Below are 17,135 nucleotides of genomic sequence, written 5' to 3'. Positions count from 1 at the left end.
CTGTCATTGTTCTGATCATTATAGGAAGAACTTAATTCACTTAATGTCAGAGACCTCTTTAAACTAACCTACTCTGACCAGGACAAATTGGATCCGAGTATTTCCAGCACAGTTTGGTTAGCCAATGTGTTCCTGAGCACAGAAACCAGGAATTTTTCTATATCCCCTTACCAATGAAAACCTAGACCTGACAGCACTGCTGTATTCAGATGCTTCATACCTTTTCCATGATAATTTACATAAAGCGGCAGTCTCTTCTGCGTTGGTTTGGTTGGGTCCGCCTTTGGCTTTAGATGTGCTCTACTTCATTCCTTATCCATCTCTTTGAGTCTTTGTTTTACCTTCTCTCCCTTTGTTTTCCAAGATCCCTTCCTACACCTGATCTTCTTAAACACGTTTTCTGCATCCTAAAATGATTCAGTTCAGTGCAACTTCCTCTGAAGAGTATTACGAAGCTTCATTTCCCTGTGTCAGATCTCTTTCTTTGAAACACATCCAAAAAACTCCAAAGCTTATTAGCACAACCACTTTAGAGCCAAAACGTGACATCTATAAAAGCTATCATGTGGGAACCTGCCATGACTATTTGTCAAGGGCCGTTTGGTGCTCAACAAGAATTGAGACTCCTCTGGTTTTTTCAGTCGTTTCTATTGCAGGTATCAGTTTGCCTTAATTCAGGCTAAGGATAAACATTGCACTCTATAGAAAGTTCATAGCATGCAAAACATGAAGATACTATCACTATAACTTTGGGTTGGGTTTTGTGGGAAGTGAAGAGTTTTGCAAATTGGCATTAGAGCAGATACCTAAATCAGACATATTTGTAAATCATCTATTAGCTGTAGCATTTTTGTCCATATGTGAAATGAACTCATTTACAAAATATCAAACAACCATCTGCAGATTTTGAAATCAGTGGCACATAAATGGCCTTTAATTATAGGAGGTTATAAATTGTACTCCAGAGCTTTATATCCTGCTTCATCCAAGTCTGCAGTCAGGGAGACATTTTCTTATATCATGGCTGTATTGTTTTTGATTTAAGTTTGGAATCTGATTAATGAGCATGAGATCTTGGAACAGAACCCCTACTGTGCTCAGAGAATATAATAATGTTGTCACTGCTTAAAAATCATTCAAGTTATAAGTTGCTTTTCTGTTTGGAGATTGTTTTTTACTCTGTATCTCTGAGGCATTCAGTGAGAAAATGAACTCTCTAGTAGGAACAAATAAGACTTCATAGGAAAAACTTGTAAATTAATATGGTGAAAGTTTTTACATTTGGCACCCACGTTAAGAATCAGAATGGATATGATATGTTAATAGAGAAAATTCAAAGATCTGAAATCAGTCTGACAGAGAGGTCATGATATGACGGGCAGACTGTAAAACATGGCTACATGTGTTCAAAATAAAATGAACCACTGTTGAGAAATTTATTACATTTATTTAAGCCCAGGTAACCAGAACTTCACAGTAAATAGTTATTGATTTATTATAGGACAAAACTCTGTCCTTTCCTGCTGCAGGGATTGACAACATAAATTTTAAGGGTCAGTATTGTTTTTCTGTTATGTAACCGTTACTATCCCCTCCCCACCGAAAGCATCCAAACTGTTATTTTCTACCTAATTCAATCCATCATCTGACCTATGTATAACATATGACTGTTGATTGCTAGTATTCTTCAGACAAGATTAATTTTTGAGAAGTTTAACTCACTATGATTCTAAATTAAAATCACTGTGCTAAGGATTAATAAGACACTGAAATTGCTAAACAAATAATTTAAAAATTCACTCCAGGGTTTTAATAGTAACTTGAGAGATTGTGTTTTTGGTGATGGTTGGTCATTCTTTTAAAATCAATATTATATCCTTTCTAAAAATAAGGCATTTCTTGAAAGTAAAGTTTTAAAAACTTCCTCAAATTGCACTAGCCCAGAACTTACAAAAGTGAACGTTGTAAGTGTGGCACCCCTGCGATGTTGAAAAACTTGACACCTTTTCTTAAGCTCTGGTATGAATTCAGGTATTACATCGAAAAATGTGGTTTTGAATGTTTCCTAAGAGCCAGAACCCTGGATCTGCTGCGTCAAGACTATGTTTCTTAATTAACCCTCTTCTCACAGGACCACATTCAAAGATGATACAAAATTGATCACATTTTAACCATGGGGTATTGCTTAATGGGATGGCATACATTCAGTAAATGAAAGTTTCCATACAAGTTGGGTGTGTAAAGGCTTAGAATGTATTTTGTGGAAAAAAATTTCAGAACATTTTAATTTTTCCATTTTGTACCATTATCTCTCTGTTTTCCAAATCTCCAATGCCCACACACAAACCATTATGTACACAGCTTACAAAGTAAAGTTGCCTGTTGTTAAATCACCGGTTTAGCCACAGATCTCTTGCTGCCTGTGATGGCATCTGCCTTTTACCTCATTTTCTCCTTGTTTGTGCGTTTGGCCCGGCTGTAGGTAAGAAATCTAAGCCTTGCTTCAGTTTGCTCTCTCACCCTGGGCTTCTCTGTTGTTAATGCTGTGCTTTGGCTTCCTGTGCTCCGCTGTGTACTGCAATGTAAAACGTCTTTTGTCTCTTCTGTCTTTGTTGCTGCCAGCTGCTAATCTGAATGAGGTGGAAAAAGGTTAGTTGACTTTTAAGTCTATTATTTTATTTTAGTTTCCCTCTTTCTTTCAGAGCTACATAGATTTCATGGTGTGGACATGGTAAAAGGAATGTTGACAAAAATGAAATCTGAGATCAATATGTCAAATCAGTCATTCAGATCCTTGATATGTAGATAGCTATGCCAAACAGTATAAAGAGGGTATCTGAAATGCACTTTACCAATTTCTGGAAGACTGTGAAAGAAATTCTCTGAGTGGGCAGAAGAAGTGGCTAAAACTCAAGGCTAATGCTTTCTAGTTTCTACTTGTCTGTATGCTTTTCCTTTTTTAAAGGTATCCCAAACATGTATTATTTTTATCATGAAAAACATGTCATTTAGTACAGTACATAGGCTGTAGCTAGAAAAAATTTTAAATAGTGAGAATTTTCCCATAACTTTAAATTAATATCTTTAGTAATTTGAAACATGAAAAGTGTTAAAAGATATATACATTTATTAAAACATTTTATAAAATAAAAATTACAAAGCCCAAGAGGTTGATTTATAAAATGACATTGTCAAACTCATAGAATGTCACGAGTACTAGGCAGTGTTTTTAAAGCATAAAAAGAGCCATATCTAACCATTGACACTTTACGGTCTGCTTGGCTTTCCAAATACATCAAGGCCCAGGAAAGGAAGTCCTGTAGTGCTCAGGGTGATCAGCAGGTCTGGAGAATCATCATGAAATCTTTGTTAAATTTTCATCTTAAAGATTCAGAATTATACCTAATAACATTGTATTTTCACTCAGCTTACCAAGAGTCTTTAAGTGCCAAGTACAGGCACAGCATCCTAAAAGGGTGCTTGTCTTGACAGTTGCAGTTGTATGTAAGGCATTAGCAGTATGATTATAGGGCTAACATGGACTATATTGTATAGCAGCTCTGTCTCCTCTTGCTAAGGACTTCATTTTTTTTTTTTTCTGTTGCATTGTTCAGATGATTTACTGTGTTGAGTCACTCACACTTACTATGTGCAGAGTTAAGTTAAAAAACATGAAAAAAAAGTTGTTTCCTATTTGGGAATGTAAAAAATATAGCCTGTACATTCTCTGTGGATTAATGCATCCAATACCATCCTTGGTAAAATGTCATCTTTTCTCTTTTACAAGTACTAAAACAGTTGGTGGTCTGGGGCAGAGATGTCTAAGGTCCGATTCTATCTCAGAAAACACGATGGCAATTATTCTGTCACAGGAAAGTGTCCTTAAATAGTTATATATACTCTCGGGAGCAAGCTTGGCAGTATGATATTGTTTTACATCACCACATGGTTTCATGTGTTGACTAAACCTCATGCTTATCTTTATAAAAGAAGTCTCTTATTTTCAATAATCTGCTGCTGACTGAATTTGCTTTAAAAAGCAGTCAAACCATTTTCTATTATTTGAATCCAAAACATAACTAGAAATGAAATTTCAACTTCTTTACAGCACCCAGCATAATTTTCTTAAATAAAAAGAAACTCTGTTATTAGCTGACATATTGTTAATTTAAAAAGAACTCTGTAGATATGAGCAATAAGGACTTGAGCAATACCTTGTGTAAAACAGTGACAAAGTACTTACCCAAGGATACATACCTTGTAAGTAGGGATCTAGAGGCAAACCAGTGTCTAACTGGCCCCAAGGCCTGTGCTGTAATTTGGAGACCTTCCCCTGGAACCAGTCCCTTCTTATTTGCTGCCATCTTCCAGACTTGGCATCCTTTCACATCCACAGTGGCTCTGACTAATCCTTTGTGCCAAATAAGCTTTTCTTCTGCTGTCTCTTCAGCTGGCTGTAAGTAATTGACCCTTAGGTGTATTTGTAAAGAAAACAAAATTCAGGTGCAGACAGGCAGTCTACTTTGTCTACACATGAAAAAAAGAAAGTGCCTAATCGGTGTCTGTACAATTAATTAATTAATTCCCCTGATGACTAGCCTACCTTCCATCACATAGGGCAGGTGGGATACTGATGAATTTATGAAGCTAACGGGAAAAGCTAAAATTTCTCTCTTGGCACTAAAATTTATCAACTGTGGGGCCTGTCACAGTCTAATGACATCTGTCCCACCTCCTTTAGATGTTTGAGAATAACATGGAAGAATGTATAAGAAAACACTTGAAAATGTTAGCTGTCTATACTCCAGAAGTATCAAGGGCTGTCAGAGAGGACAAATTTAAGTTTTGGATCATTTAGTTCCAACCATCATCACTACAGTGACATGGTGTAGATGGTTTGATGTCATTCCTAATGACAGAAGAATTCTTACGGAATTTTGATAAAGAAAATTCTACCTAAAGTAAGTTATATGTGTGAAGGAAATTCCTCCCCCTCATGGTCTTCAGTCTTTTTTCAGTAAAAAGACAGTTTTACTGTCTTTTTAAAAATTATTATTTTGTCATTTTATTTGCCATGCTCACTTCCAACGGAAAGGCTTTATTTGAGAGTAAGTCTTTGGTTCTCTTTACCCTCTTATTCTACATTGAAGTGTAAGGAAATACTGAATACTGAAGAACTCTTGAATTTGGCTGTATTTTTTTAGGTTTTTTGTATATTTTTGGATTGTCATGATCTCTTAATAACAGTGACTCCTTCTCTCATTAATTGTGCCTCAAGCTGTGTAAGGTCTTTTTTGTCAAAGTCAATATAGCTGCACTCATACTTGCAGTCGTTTTTAACTAGAGAGAGGACTTTGGCAGCCTAATTATATTTTGTGGTTTGCATTCACGTTCCAACCTCTCAAAGCCTTCTTAAATACATTTGAATCTCAGAAAACATTTTAAAGATCCTATTTGCTCTTTAGTTAATAGGCAGGGCCCATTGAGTTCAGAACAACCATTTAGCTTAACCAAGGCTTATTCAATCTAATTTGGATTTATTTATTTTGAAACGAAGTTAAATATTTTTATAGTTTCAGTAGCTGTTGGAATTGGCTACATTATTTAGCCATAATGTTCCAATGAGGAAGTACTGAAAAACACTTCCTTTTTTGTTTATTTATTTGGAGAGGTAAGTTTTTCCATTTTAAAAATTCAAAAGATATTTATTGAGAAAATACCTTATTCAGAATACTATGCTCAGAATTGAAAGTGATATGAAAATACATAAAACATTACCCTTGTCTACCAGGCAGACTCTTTGGTTTGATTCTTCATTGCAAGTTCAGATTAGGTCAGTTATTTCACCAGTACAAAGCCATCACTTCTCATACTCCAAGAAAGTTAACAGCAAAGTATAGCTACTTGACTAGTTTTTAAATAAAGAGAAAGAATTGTTTCTGAACACAAAGACTAATCAAACTTTCAGTCAGACAAGCATTATGGAGCAACCCATTTCATGTCACGTAGAACAAAAGTGAGATTATAAAATGATTTTCTTTTCTGAAACATCAATATCCACATTTATAGCGTATTTCCTTGAGCCTTCCTGTTTTGAATTATGATAAACTTTATCTCATGAGGTTATACTTTGGCTTTGTCTGCTTATGCTCGTGTCCCATTTTGCACACCCTTTGCACCAGAGGACATTTATCAGTGGCTAATATATCTTCAAAAGTTCATGGCTCCTCAAGATCAAGTCCCGATATTTCTCTACTAACAATTGGATTTAATTAAGCTTAGAGAAGTGGGTATTATCTGGATAGTTTATTGATCATATTATGAAACAATTAAGTATTGCTAATTGATAGAACAAGTTTCAGGATAATAAACACAAATAAGAAAACATCAGATTATTATTAAAAGGAACCTTTAGGAGGAGTTAGCTCTTTTATAAAAATAAGAAGCAGAAACACACTGTTCATAAGTAATCCTTTACTTACTGATGAAATAAATTCAACTATTACTATCACTACTGATAAGGATACTAAATATTCAGATTGGAGAATGGGCTTCTGCTCACGTTGATGTGCTCTGGTGCCTGGGATGATAACGTTGAGCAGAGTAGGCAACAGATAGGGCTAGCCTGGTTCAGCAAAAGAGGAGAAAACGGAAATATTTTTCCTTCAGGTCCAATTCAGTTAACCTGTTCTGGAATGACTCCCATAATCCCATCAGTTGTGTCCACCCTCTAATACAGTTCATCCATCTCCCTGCTACATTGCAAGGTCTGTGAGAGGAGAGAGAATGCTCTTCTTTACATGAATAAAGAACAAATGGGAAATGTACAATTTTTTTTAGGAATTGTATGTATGGAATTTTTCAAATTATGTAATGAGAAACATTCAGGTCCATTTATCTTAATCTTTCTCAGACAAGCCATTTACACTCACACTTCCTCTTGATTCCCGAGTTCATCCTCTCTGTTTCTGATTGGGATAGTCATCATTTGGCAGACAAGATTGTCAAGATATCTGAGTCAATAGGCTACCCCTCAAGTTCGGCCTACAAGGGCATACGTGAGGGTGGGATCTCAAAACACAAATCTGCTACCAGTATTCCTTATTCTCTCTTCCCCCTTAAATTACCCCTTATGCCATCTGGGTCTCCTTCATTAGCAATTTGTAAAGTATTTTCCTTTGAAAAGCAATCAAATAAGTGTTTTCACATTTTTCAACAGCCATCGAGTATCTAATTTGTGCCAGATAATTTGCTAGCAAATGCAAGGGCAATGAAGAGATACAAAACTATAAATAAAGCTATCTATCCCTTGCCCTCAAGTAGTGTACTTTTAAGAACTTAAATCTCAATTTATTTCCAATAGGTTGCTTTTTTTGGTACCTTCCCTCTCTGTGCCAATTCAAATAGAGTAAAATTAGTACCATTTTTCTAGGTTTTTCTTGAGCGAAGCAAGAGCTCAAAATGCAAATATTTGAAGAATGATGCATTTGACCCTCCAAAACTCTGTGTCCTGGGGATGCTGTCAGGAATTCAACCAGACTTCCTCCCTTGTTATAAGTATATTTGAAAATGTCATAACAGATTAAATATAACACTAGAATGCTGGTTCAGTTATTCAGATTGCTGTCATGAGTTCCCTTTCCATTATTATCAATAGTAATGATCCTTTCATATTAAAAAAGAAACTAGTTTATGAACAGGAACAAACAGTTTATGAATAGGAGCAAGAACAGGCTGCAGTGTCAGCCCTGGAATCCTCCCCACCTCCTTCATACATCCGTGGTCCCCAGAATGGACTCTGAGATTATTTCTGTTTCAGAGAAAAAAGAAACTAATCTGGTTACATTAGCAAAATCTAGTGAGAGTTAAGTGTTCCAACAATGCCATGAACCTATATCTAAAATTGTTTGTGTTTGTAAATATGGCCAACCTGAATTTACAGGGCTAACTTTGGGAAAAATATAAGTGAGATACTTATTAATTCAAACCCACCCTTTCTTATTGCTCTATTAGTGAAAAAAGTGAATATTTTAAACAGAGTAGTTTGAGTTGGAAAATTCCTGAAATCCTGATCTAGGGACAAGATGACCAACCTTTTCTCTGCTGAGCAGGCTATGAGAACTGAATAAGCCTCAGCAAGACATGCTGTTGCCCAAATTTCTTGGTAGATAGAAAACAACTAGTTGTCCATCCAATAACTCTTCAAAAATGTCTTCTCTCTAAATAGCACAGTTTACCTTGCCAAGAGAAGAAGTCTCTTTAAGGGTAATAATGAACTTTGCATCTGTGTAGTCTAGTTTTCAATAATAAATAAAATAACAGTAAATATCATTCAGCCAGTTTGTAGGCCACGATGCTGTCCATATTCCAGTCACTAAATGAAACTTAAGGGATACTGGAAAATTAAGCATCTATCTTATGTCTCTAATTTTTCCACATTTTAACTTCTCCAGAGTAAGGATTTCATCATGAACATCCTTTTATCATTTGCTGGGTCTAGCTCAAAATATCTTCCCCCCAACATTTTTTAATGAAAATTATGAAACTAAAGCAGGTTTGAATTTTGGTCAAATTAAAAAGTCTCACTCCAGAGTACATGTAAATTAATCCTACTATATGTGGTTAATTTCCTCTTACACTATTCTTATTAGTTTCAGGAAACATTTAATATTAGCTCGTGGATAATATATTCATTGATTTGTCAAAGAATCACTATAGCTAAGAATTTTCAACAACGCCATAAGTTAAACCAGTATATTTTAAGGAAAAGCATGTTTAAAAAATTTCAGTGTCTGTGTAGAAAATGTAAATCATTTTTAGTGACAAGACAACTTAGGTGTCATCCACTTACCATGAGCTTGAATGTCTTTGGCATAATTTAAATTAATCACTTTCAAGATTATTACTTTATAATTAGTGATAATAGAGATGTTGGTAGTTATTTTTACTTGCAGCTATCATTCAAAGTTCAAGTCAGTCTCCAGATTTATTGTAAAGTAGATGAAACAGACATTGGACTCACTTTTCTCCCCCTCTACAAGACACAGTAGTTTGTGATTCTCTTGCCTTTGTCACCTTCAATGCCATAAGAGGAGGAGGGTCTTCGTTACTGTTTGGGCAGCCTGTCCTGCAGACCTTACCTGTTAACACCAATGCCTCTTGGAGAGAGGGCCAAGGGCTGATTGGTCCAAGTCAACCAAGACTCACAGTGCTTTGCAGAGAGGCATCCAGCCCTGGCAGCAAATGTAGGGCTAAACTATGCTGATACGCTCTGTTCAAGCCTTGACTCTTTTGAAGTGCAAAGGTCATGGTTAGGGGCCACTTCCTCTCCTCGTGCATCGCTTATTAAAGACTCTGTTGGAGAAGCTTAAAGAAAATTTCAGGCATGGGTGAGGACAGTCGTGTGGAATGAAGTAGGAAAGGAAAGAGACCGAAGGAAGAGAGGGAAGGAGGGAGTGAAAGAAGGAAGGAGAAAAAGAGAGAGAGAGAAAAGAGAAGAAAAGAAATAGTAGCATAATTTGAAAGTTTTATTCCCCACTATAAACCTCCAATAATTTAGAATTTACCACCTGTATGGGTTCGCTAGTGTTATTATAACCCAGTACCACAAACAGAGTGGCTTAAATAACAGAAATGTATCGTCTCACAGTTCCGGAGGTTAGAAGTACAAAATCAAGGTGTCAGCGGTGTTAGCTCCTTTTGAGGACTGTGAGAGAAGGACCTGTTGCAGACTTCTCTAGCTGGCCTGTTGGTGGTCATCTGCCCTCTCTGTCTCTTCACGTGGGCTGCCCTCTATGCCAGATTTCCTGGTCCTGTGAGAACATTAGCCATACCAGATTAGGGCCCACCCTAAGGACTTTTAACTTGATTACTTCTATAAAAACCCTATCTCCAAATAAGGTCACATTCTGAGGTACTGGAGGGCTACAACATATTTTTTGAAGGGGGCGGGGTGCGTGGGGAGACACAGTTCAACCCATGACACCACATCCTTATTTTACAAACTCTTGATTTTTGCCCCAGAAAACCTGGTCTTTTCAGTGTTCTCTATGTCACTGAAAGGTACTTCCAAATTCATACCAGAAACCTAGAAGTCCCAGACAGCTTCCTCTCTCCCCTCCCCTAACCCAATCCATGACAAATTCCCATTTATTTTGCTTCTAAACGTCAGGCCATCCATATCTCCTCTACCACCACCTGAGTACAAGCTAAGTCATGGCTCATATCCATTTGTATTTGTCTCGGTGCTATCCATCCTCCTCTAGAGCCCAAATGCTCTTTTCAAAGTGTGCATGTCATCTAGCCATCCTCTATCCTAAAACCCTTCAATGGTACCTACTGCTGCCTACATTCTGCCACGTGGCCCCTGCCAACCTCTGAGGCCTTCTCTGTCACCACGCTCTCCTGGGCTCACTCCCAGTCTCTCAGAGCTCATATTTGCCCTGTCACCTCCTGCACAGAGCCACTGCCAATGCTCTTTATCGCCCCCCTTCACCTGCAATCCAAGTACTACTTCTTCAGAAAAAAATTCCCTCACCATCAGTCCTCCTTCTAGAGCATCAGGACACTTTTTAGCATTCATCACTCAGGCAATTTTACAGTTACTTGTGAAATTAATGGCTCAATATCTTTCTCCTCCTCCCATCATGTATAAGCTCCATGAGAACAGGGATATCGTTTTTTGTTATTCACCATTATACTCCTAGCCTTAACATAAGTCCTTTTACACAGTTTGCACTCAAAATATATGGCAATGTTAAAAATCTGGTGGTTTGCTACCAGAATTATTTGAAAACATCCATAGGCAGATTGCGCCACGGGTATCAGGGAAGAAGCTTGTGGAATAGTTCTAAAACGATTTCAGTAAGTGCAGTAATAAGGAATGCAAACAAAAAGACAATTTTAGATACCAGAAGTACAAATGAAGATTAAGGAAGGACCCCTTGTGTATAATAGGGAAAGAACATTAAAGTTAGGTGCACGGATCTAAAATGAAGCAGGAAGCAAGGCCAACTCCAGGTACTGTTTCCCATAAGAACCATCAAGTGCACTGAGATTTCTGCCTCATTGCAATAATATTCACAGTATTGGTACCTCAGTGGGATTGGGGCACATGCTGACACTGTTTTACTGAATATAATAATGATGTTCTGTCCAGTTAAAGCATAATGCTCTCTCTACTAACTTGCTTATCTGCATTATTCATCTCTTCAGAAGCATTTTGCCTTTTTTTTTTTTAAAAAAAAAAAAGGTTTTTATAGCCACAGTTGACCTTGCACAACTTCAATTCCAGAACCTCATTTTACTCATGAAGAATTGGGGACCAGAACAATAAAATAGTTCATTTTTCTGCAACCAGTCCACTGTTTTATATTGAATAAGTTGCGGAAGGCCATCCCAAGCAGTAACTCAGCAACCCAAATGTCATTTCACCCAATTAGTAGTTTCTCCCTAGGATCTCTTTATGTTGGTTCACTCCAAAGAGAGCATGAACTCTGTTGATCCAGCTCTTACTGCCCCACCCACAAGGTGACCTTAGCATTTGTCATCCAAATCAGGGCATCTGTGTGAGTGTGTGGGGACACTATTGAAAATTACCCTGGGATGGCAAGTATAAACTTGAACCAGCCAGGATGTATGGTCATATTACCACTACATCAGATTCTTCAGAAAGACCACATTTACAGATGTTCAGTAAGCAGTGAATTACATCTTCTGGACTCCGAGGAATCATGCCCTTTTGGGGAAGAGAGCATCACTCCTGCCTTACTCCCTCACAGCTCTTACTAGTGTAACTGTAGAACTTGTCCATTTCCATCCCACTCTATGCCGTACTTACCTGACAGACACAATCAGGAAGAGGTGAGCTAAAAACTAAACATCACTTCCTTACAAAAAAAAAAAAAAAAAGATGCCTCTGTTTAGGACATGTGTTTTTTCTTCACAAGTTGTAGTCGATCATTCACTAACTTGTTATCCTAAAGAGGTAACGGTATGCTCCCTGGCTGACCCCTCTAATTCTTCTCCAAAACAGAAACAACCCACACACACACACACACACACACACACACACCTACCTTTAACTTCTCATCAACAAAAAAAGCTGAAAACTAGAAGCACAGGGAAAATTAATTTGCTTGTCTGATCAAAAGTGAAATCTCAACTGCCAGGCAAACATTGTGTTCCAAGCTATTGCTTTATCATTGGGGACTTTTAAGGGTCCAGGCTGAAAGCAAATGAGTAGGATTTCCTGTGATTTTGTGGAGTGGGTTGGAGCCAAATTATGAAGCCAAAGTTTGTCTAGACTCCCATCTCTTGAGGGGCTCATGGGCGCTGAAGTTTAACCTGTGTTCAACCACATTTCCCTTAACCACTCCAATGGGCTGACTTACCTTTCCTGATGCCATATGAAAAATATAAATACCTGCTTATAAGGTAATAGAGTACAGCGCTATGTGTAATAGAATAAAGAACATTTCCATCTTTCCGTCCATCCTGTCACATCACACGCTTTATCATTTCAGGAGGCGAATATGAAACAAGTTGAATATAGGTCAACAAGATGAAGTTCTTGCCTTAAAAAGCATAAATTTTTCTTTCAGTAACTATTATTTTAGTATGTCACCATACCATACTCTACAGAGATATAAAGACAAATATTCTAAGCATACTGCTCTCATCATATAGTAAATCCTTATGAACTATGGTTTAGATTGTCTTAATTGGATTGGATTGGATTGGATTAGATCAAAATGAATAAGAAGTAAAGCATCCCCCCCTTTCATATCATTTTTAAAATGATTTCTTATTTGGGTATAAAGTGAAGAATACATAGAATGATATTTAAACTGCCTTGCATATGGACTACTATAAACCGCCTTTATCCAACCAGGTAGATTTGATTAGAAAACTGAAAGTGATTTCATCATGATAGGCTGAGAAATTATAATGAATACATTCTATCAAGATGTATTACTTAAAGTAATAATAATTGAATGTAGATGCTTTAAGTAAACCCTGTTTAAAAATAGCTCATTAGGTATAGGTATATCTTGATAAAAACTTTTTATATCACAGATTTACAGACACAGAAATGCTTCTTATAAAAGAAATATGAGACTTTTAGTATAATTAGTTCTCTTTAAGAGACAGAAAAAACCCTAACTTATCATACACTACTATATTGATGTAATACCTAGCTTAGTACATTTATATATTTAAGTCACTGAAAAAGATCCTTGAAGTGTAAATGATTTGCCACATTTAGTTGTTAAGCAACTATTTCTACCAGTTAGCAAAGTATTACCTTAAAAGGACAGTCTTATAACAAAGAGATTTGCTGCAGACTCCTGATGTTTTAACCTCTGTTGCTTTAAATCCACACACTTTGAACAAAGTTCTAATAGTTTCTTGGAAATGAACAACAGCTGCATATAGATGTATCACTTTATTCATTCATTTATTACATATAAAATAATTTAAAACTAATTTAAAGGTAAGGTAGAAAAGGAGAGAACTTTTTAATTTTACATCTTTCCAGTCACCTTAAAATCTCACACAATGAATGGGAAAGTGTTCTCACCGAAAATCATATTTGGCCTAATGTACCTGAAAATAAAATATAACCATGTTATTTATAAATGAAGAAATTTCCTAACAGATAATTGGACATGCAATTCAACAAAGTGTGTCTCGAATCTTCATGGTTATGCTTGTAGCTCTCATTTATGGATGACAATTATTCTTCATAAGCTAGCTGATAGAAAGAAGTGTACGCTCTTTATCTAGATTGATTCTCCTTTTGCTTTTTTCTGTCGTGACGGATGTAGCTGAGGAGTATACCGTTGAGCTGTTGCAATAAGTCATAAAAGGGAAACAAAGTCTTTTTCCTCTAGACTTGTAGAACCTTGGAGACTGTGAAGATCTGAGGATTATCTTTTCAAACATAAAACAACAGAATAAGCCAGACATAAAGGTGTACATACCAAATGATTCTATTTATGTCAAGTTCAAAAACAGGGGCAAATAATCTGTGGTCCTGTCAGGGTAGTGGTTACTTACCCTTGGGGTTGGGCCTCTGGAGTGATGGTCAATGGTGTGTTTTGGGATATGGATGCTGGTTACATGAGTGAGTTCAGTTTGTGACTATTTATTAGCTATTCATTTATCTTATGGATATATGTTATACCTCAATAAAAAGTCCAAAATTTTAAAATAATAATAATAAAAGAATAAAAACGAAAAGCATTCAGATTTCCTTCTCCAATAGTACATTCTAAAGGGACTCCTATTAGTTACAGATAACAATAGCTGTGTTGTCCCAAATCATAAGACAATTTAGCAGCAGAGCCAGCATTTCAGATCTTCTGCTTCCATGTCTTGTGATTTTTTATTTTTTCCAATCACAAGCTATGCTTACCTCTCAGACCCATGACACAGCCTCTGGCAGGAAACCTGTTAACCTTTGTCTATGACCTAACACCGTTTGCCATGTTAACAGGTGAGTTGTGTGAGGAGAAGCTGGACTTCTGTGCACAGGACCTGAACCCCTGCCAACACGACTCCAAGTGCATCCTGACGCCAAAGGGATTCAAGTAAGTCCGAGGCTGCTTTGGGGCTCACAAACGGGGGAGGAGGGCCTTTCTTTAAGGAACCCTCTTCTTTCAGGACCTAGCTTCACACCTTTGCTCAGGACTTAGAGGACATACTCTCCAGTGTCAATGGAATTTTTATAAATGTTTATCTACAGCATGGGCCTTTTTTAGTACACCAAAGAAAAGAAAATGTTTCCTTTTGTTTTGTGACTTTTCCTGGGAAGTCATGTATGAAATAAAATAGCCTTTGGCTATTTTTAATTAAATTTATTTGGAGGCCAAATAAATTCATAATATCTACTAGGAACTTTATTATCTGAATGGAAGTCTGTGGTAAAATAGGGAGTTTCATTTAATGTAACTGAAAATGTTTTCTTATGCAACAATACTTTACCCAAGAGGAGGAAGACAGAGTGACCGTATGTCCCAGGTTGCCTCAGTACAATATCCGTTTATGCCTGTTGTCTCACTGTAACTATTAATAGTGTCTCCTTCACACACGTGTGTGTTGTGTGGGATGATAAAACACACAGTCACACCAGGTAGCAATCTTCCTGAAGTACGTTTGGTATCAAATGAAATTATTCCTTTGCCACAATTCTGAAATATTTTAAGGGTCTATCAACAGCAACTTCTCTTCTTAGGCCATAGATTAGAAATCATCTGGTCCAAATTCTTCACTTTAAACATGAGGAAACCACAACCAAGAGAGGTCGGTGGCTGTCCAGAGGTCTCAGTGTTATTCACTGGCAGAGCTGGAGCTGGGTTTTATACTTCCCAGTTGGGTGATTGTTCTAGTGCAGGTTATCTCTAAGAAGCTTTATACTTTATGACCATTACTGTTGGTTTGTTACAGAAGGTGAGCTGGGTTCTCAGAAATGACACTGTAGTGTTCAGGTTGAGTTGTGCCTACAAGAGACAACTAGCAAATAGCTTTACTGGTTTCTTTACCCAATATTTATTGAGCACCTGCCATGTGTCAGGGCACGAGTAATGTTACCATCTTATGTTTTTGTGGCACTTTATAGCTACTCACTCTCCCATTCTTTATCTTCTCAGTGAAATGACTCAGGCTTAGTTGCTATAGGATTCAGAGAATTAAAAATTGCTCCAGTCAGGAACAGTTTTCTAAGAGTAGATGGGATTAGAGCTGGGACTCTAACATTTTTTTAAATTTTATTTTATATTGGAGTGTAGTTGATGAACAATGTTTTGTTAGTTTCAGGTATACAGCAAAGTGATTCAGTTATACATATAGATGTTATCTATTCTTTTTCAAATTCTTTTCCCATGGGACTCTAACATATTAATACTTGTCAACAGATTATCAGACATTCTTACTTGAATGGGAGGTGGGGTCAGTATCACCTGACCACACCTGGATTTCAAAGACCAATCAGAATAAAATATTTATTCTCAAGTTTTATTTAGAGAACAGTTTTTGATTCAATTTGATTTAAAATTCATTATTTTAGAATATACAGATTCAGTTGCAGCACCTGCTGATTCCATTTGATGCCTTTTGGGGAAAGAAAAGAATATATTTGATTCTATTTTTCATTATATTTTAGTTTACAACCCTCTGTGGAAAAAACAAAAGTCTTATTGAAATCTTTATTTTATACAAAATCCTGTATTGCATTTTGTTCATCCAAATACTGTATGTAAATGATTTTAATTCATATTGTCTTTGATCTGCACACAATGAATTTGGCAAATTGAACATCAGTCACTTAGGTAACAACTGTTATCATTTCTTAGAGAAGTTGGCCAGTAAAGCAGATGGTTTTCCAGAACTGCCTATCTGCTGGATAAGCTCTGTGCATTGTAATTACAAGATAAAGTATTAGTAACACTTACCAGAAACCATTAAAAACTGAGTAGTTCATCTTCAAGAAGACTAACGATTAATTCAGTATCTTCTATTACTATCAGTTAAATTGCACACTTTTTATAGCGCATCTTACTGGATTAAGGATTAGCTGATTTGGAAACCCATTGTCTTCAGCAGTAATTTGTGAGTTTTATGTAGTTTAGCAGAAAACAGGTTAAGTCATAGCATTTGCTATTACTCCCATATTATAAATAATCACACACTGTGACAAAGGGAGTTGCAAAAAATAAATGGACTTAAAAACCAAGACTATATGAAGCTGCTAAAGAAAATTTCTACTGACAAATATTGTTTGGACAAGATGTACTGTTAACTTCAGCTACATTTTCTTACTACTAAGCTAACAGAGCTGGTTTTACTTTTCTTGCTTTATTATATACCTCATCAATCTCCTAAATTGTTTTGAGATATTTTTAGACCATTATATGCCATAAGCAGTATTTTCAAGCATGCATCTTACTTAGTCAGCTTTGGGGCTTCTAAACAGTATATTTTATATTCTTTGCTTTCTTCCTCACTCCTTGCCAGAGTTCGGGGAATGTGATACCTTTTACTGATAATACAAGCTTTAAGGAATTCTTAATTAAATATTTTCTTCCTGTTTTGAAACTCGGTCTAAGGAGCCAAAGAAAGACAAAAATGTTGGT

General features: G+C 36.5%; 1 protein-coding gene across 1 annotated transcript in view; it reads left to right on the top strand.

The window, feature by feature from the left end:
- Positions 1-17,135, top strand: part of SLIT2 (slit guidance ligand 2) — a 390,513-nt gene that overhangs the window by 348,766 nt on the left and 24,612 nt on the right. Inside the window, exon 30 of the mRNA XM_060147340.1 lies at positions 14,501-14,594. Within this exon, the coding sequence (XP_060003323.1) occupies positions 14,501-14,594 (94 nt within the window). The remainder of the gene's footprint in view (positions 1-14,500; positions 14,595-17,135) is intronic.

Source organism: Lagenorhynchus albirostris, chromosome 4 (genome assembly GCF_949774975.1).
Source record: "Lagenorhynchus albirostris chromosome 4, mLagAlb1.1, whole genome shotgun sequence".
Lineage (NCBI taxonomy): Eukaryota > Metazoa > Chordata > Mammalia > Artiodactyla > Delphinidae > Lagenorhynchus > Lagenorhynchus albirostris.
Note: the sequence above shows the minus strand (reverse complement) of the source record. Positions and strands in the feature narration are given on the sequence as shown.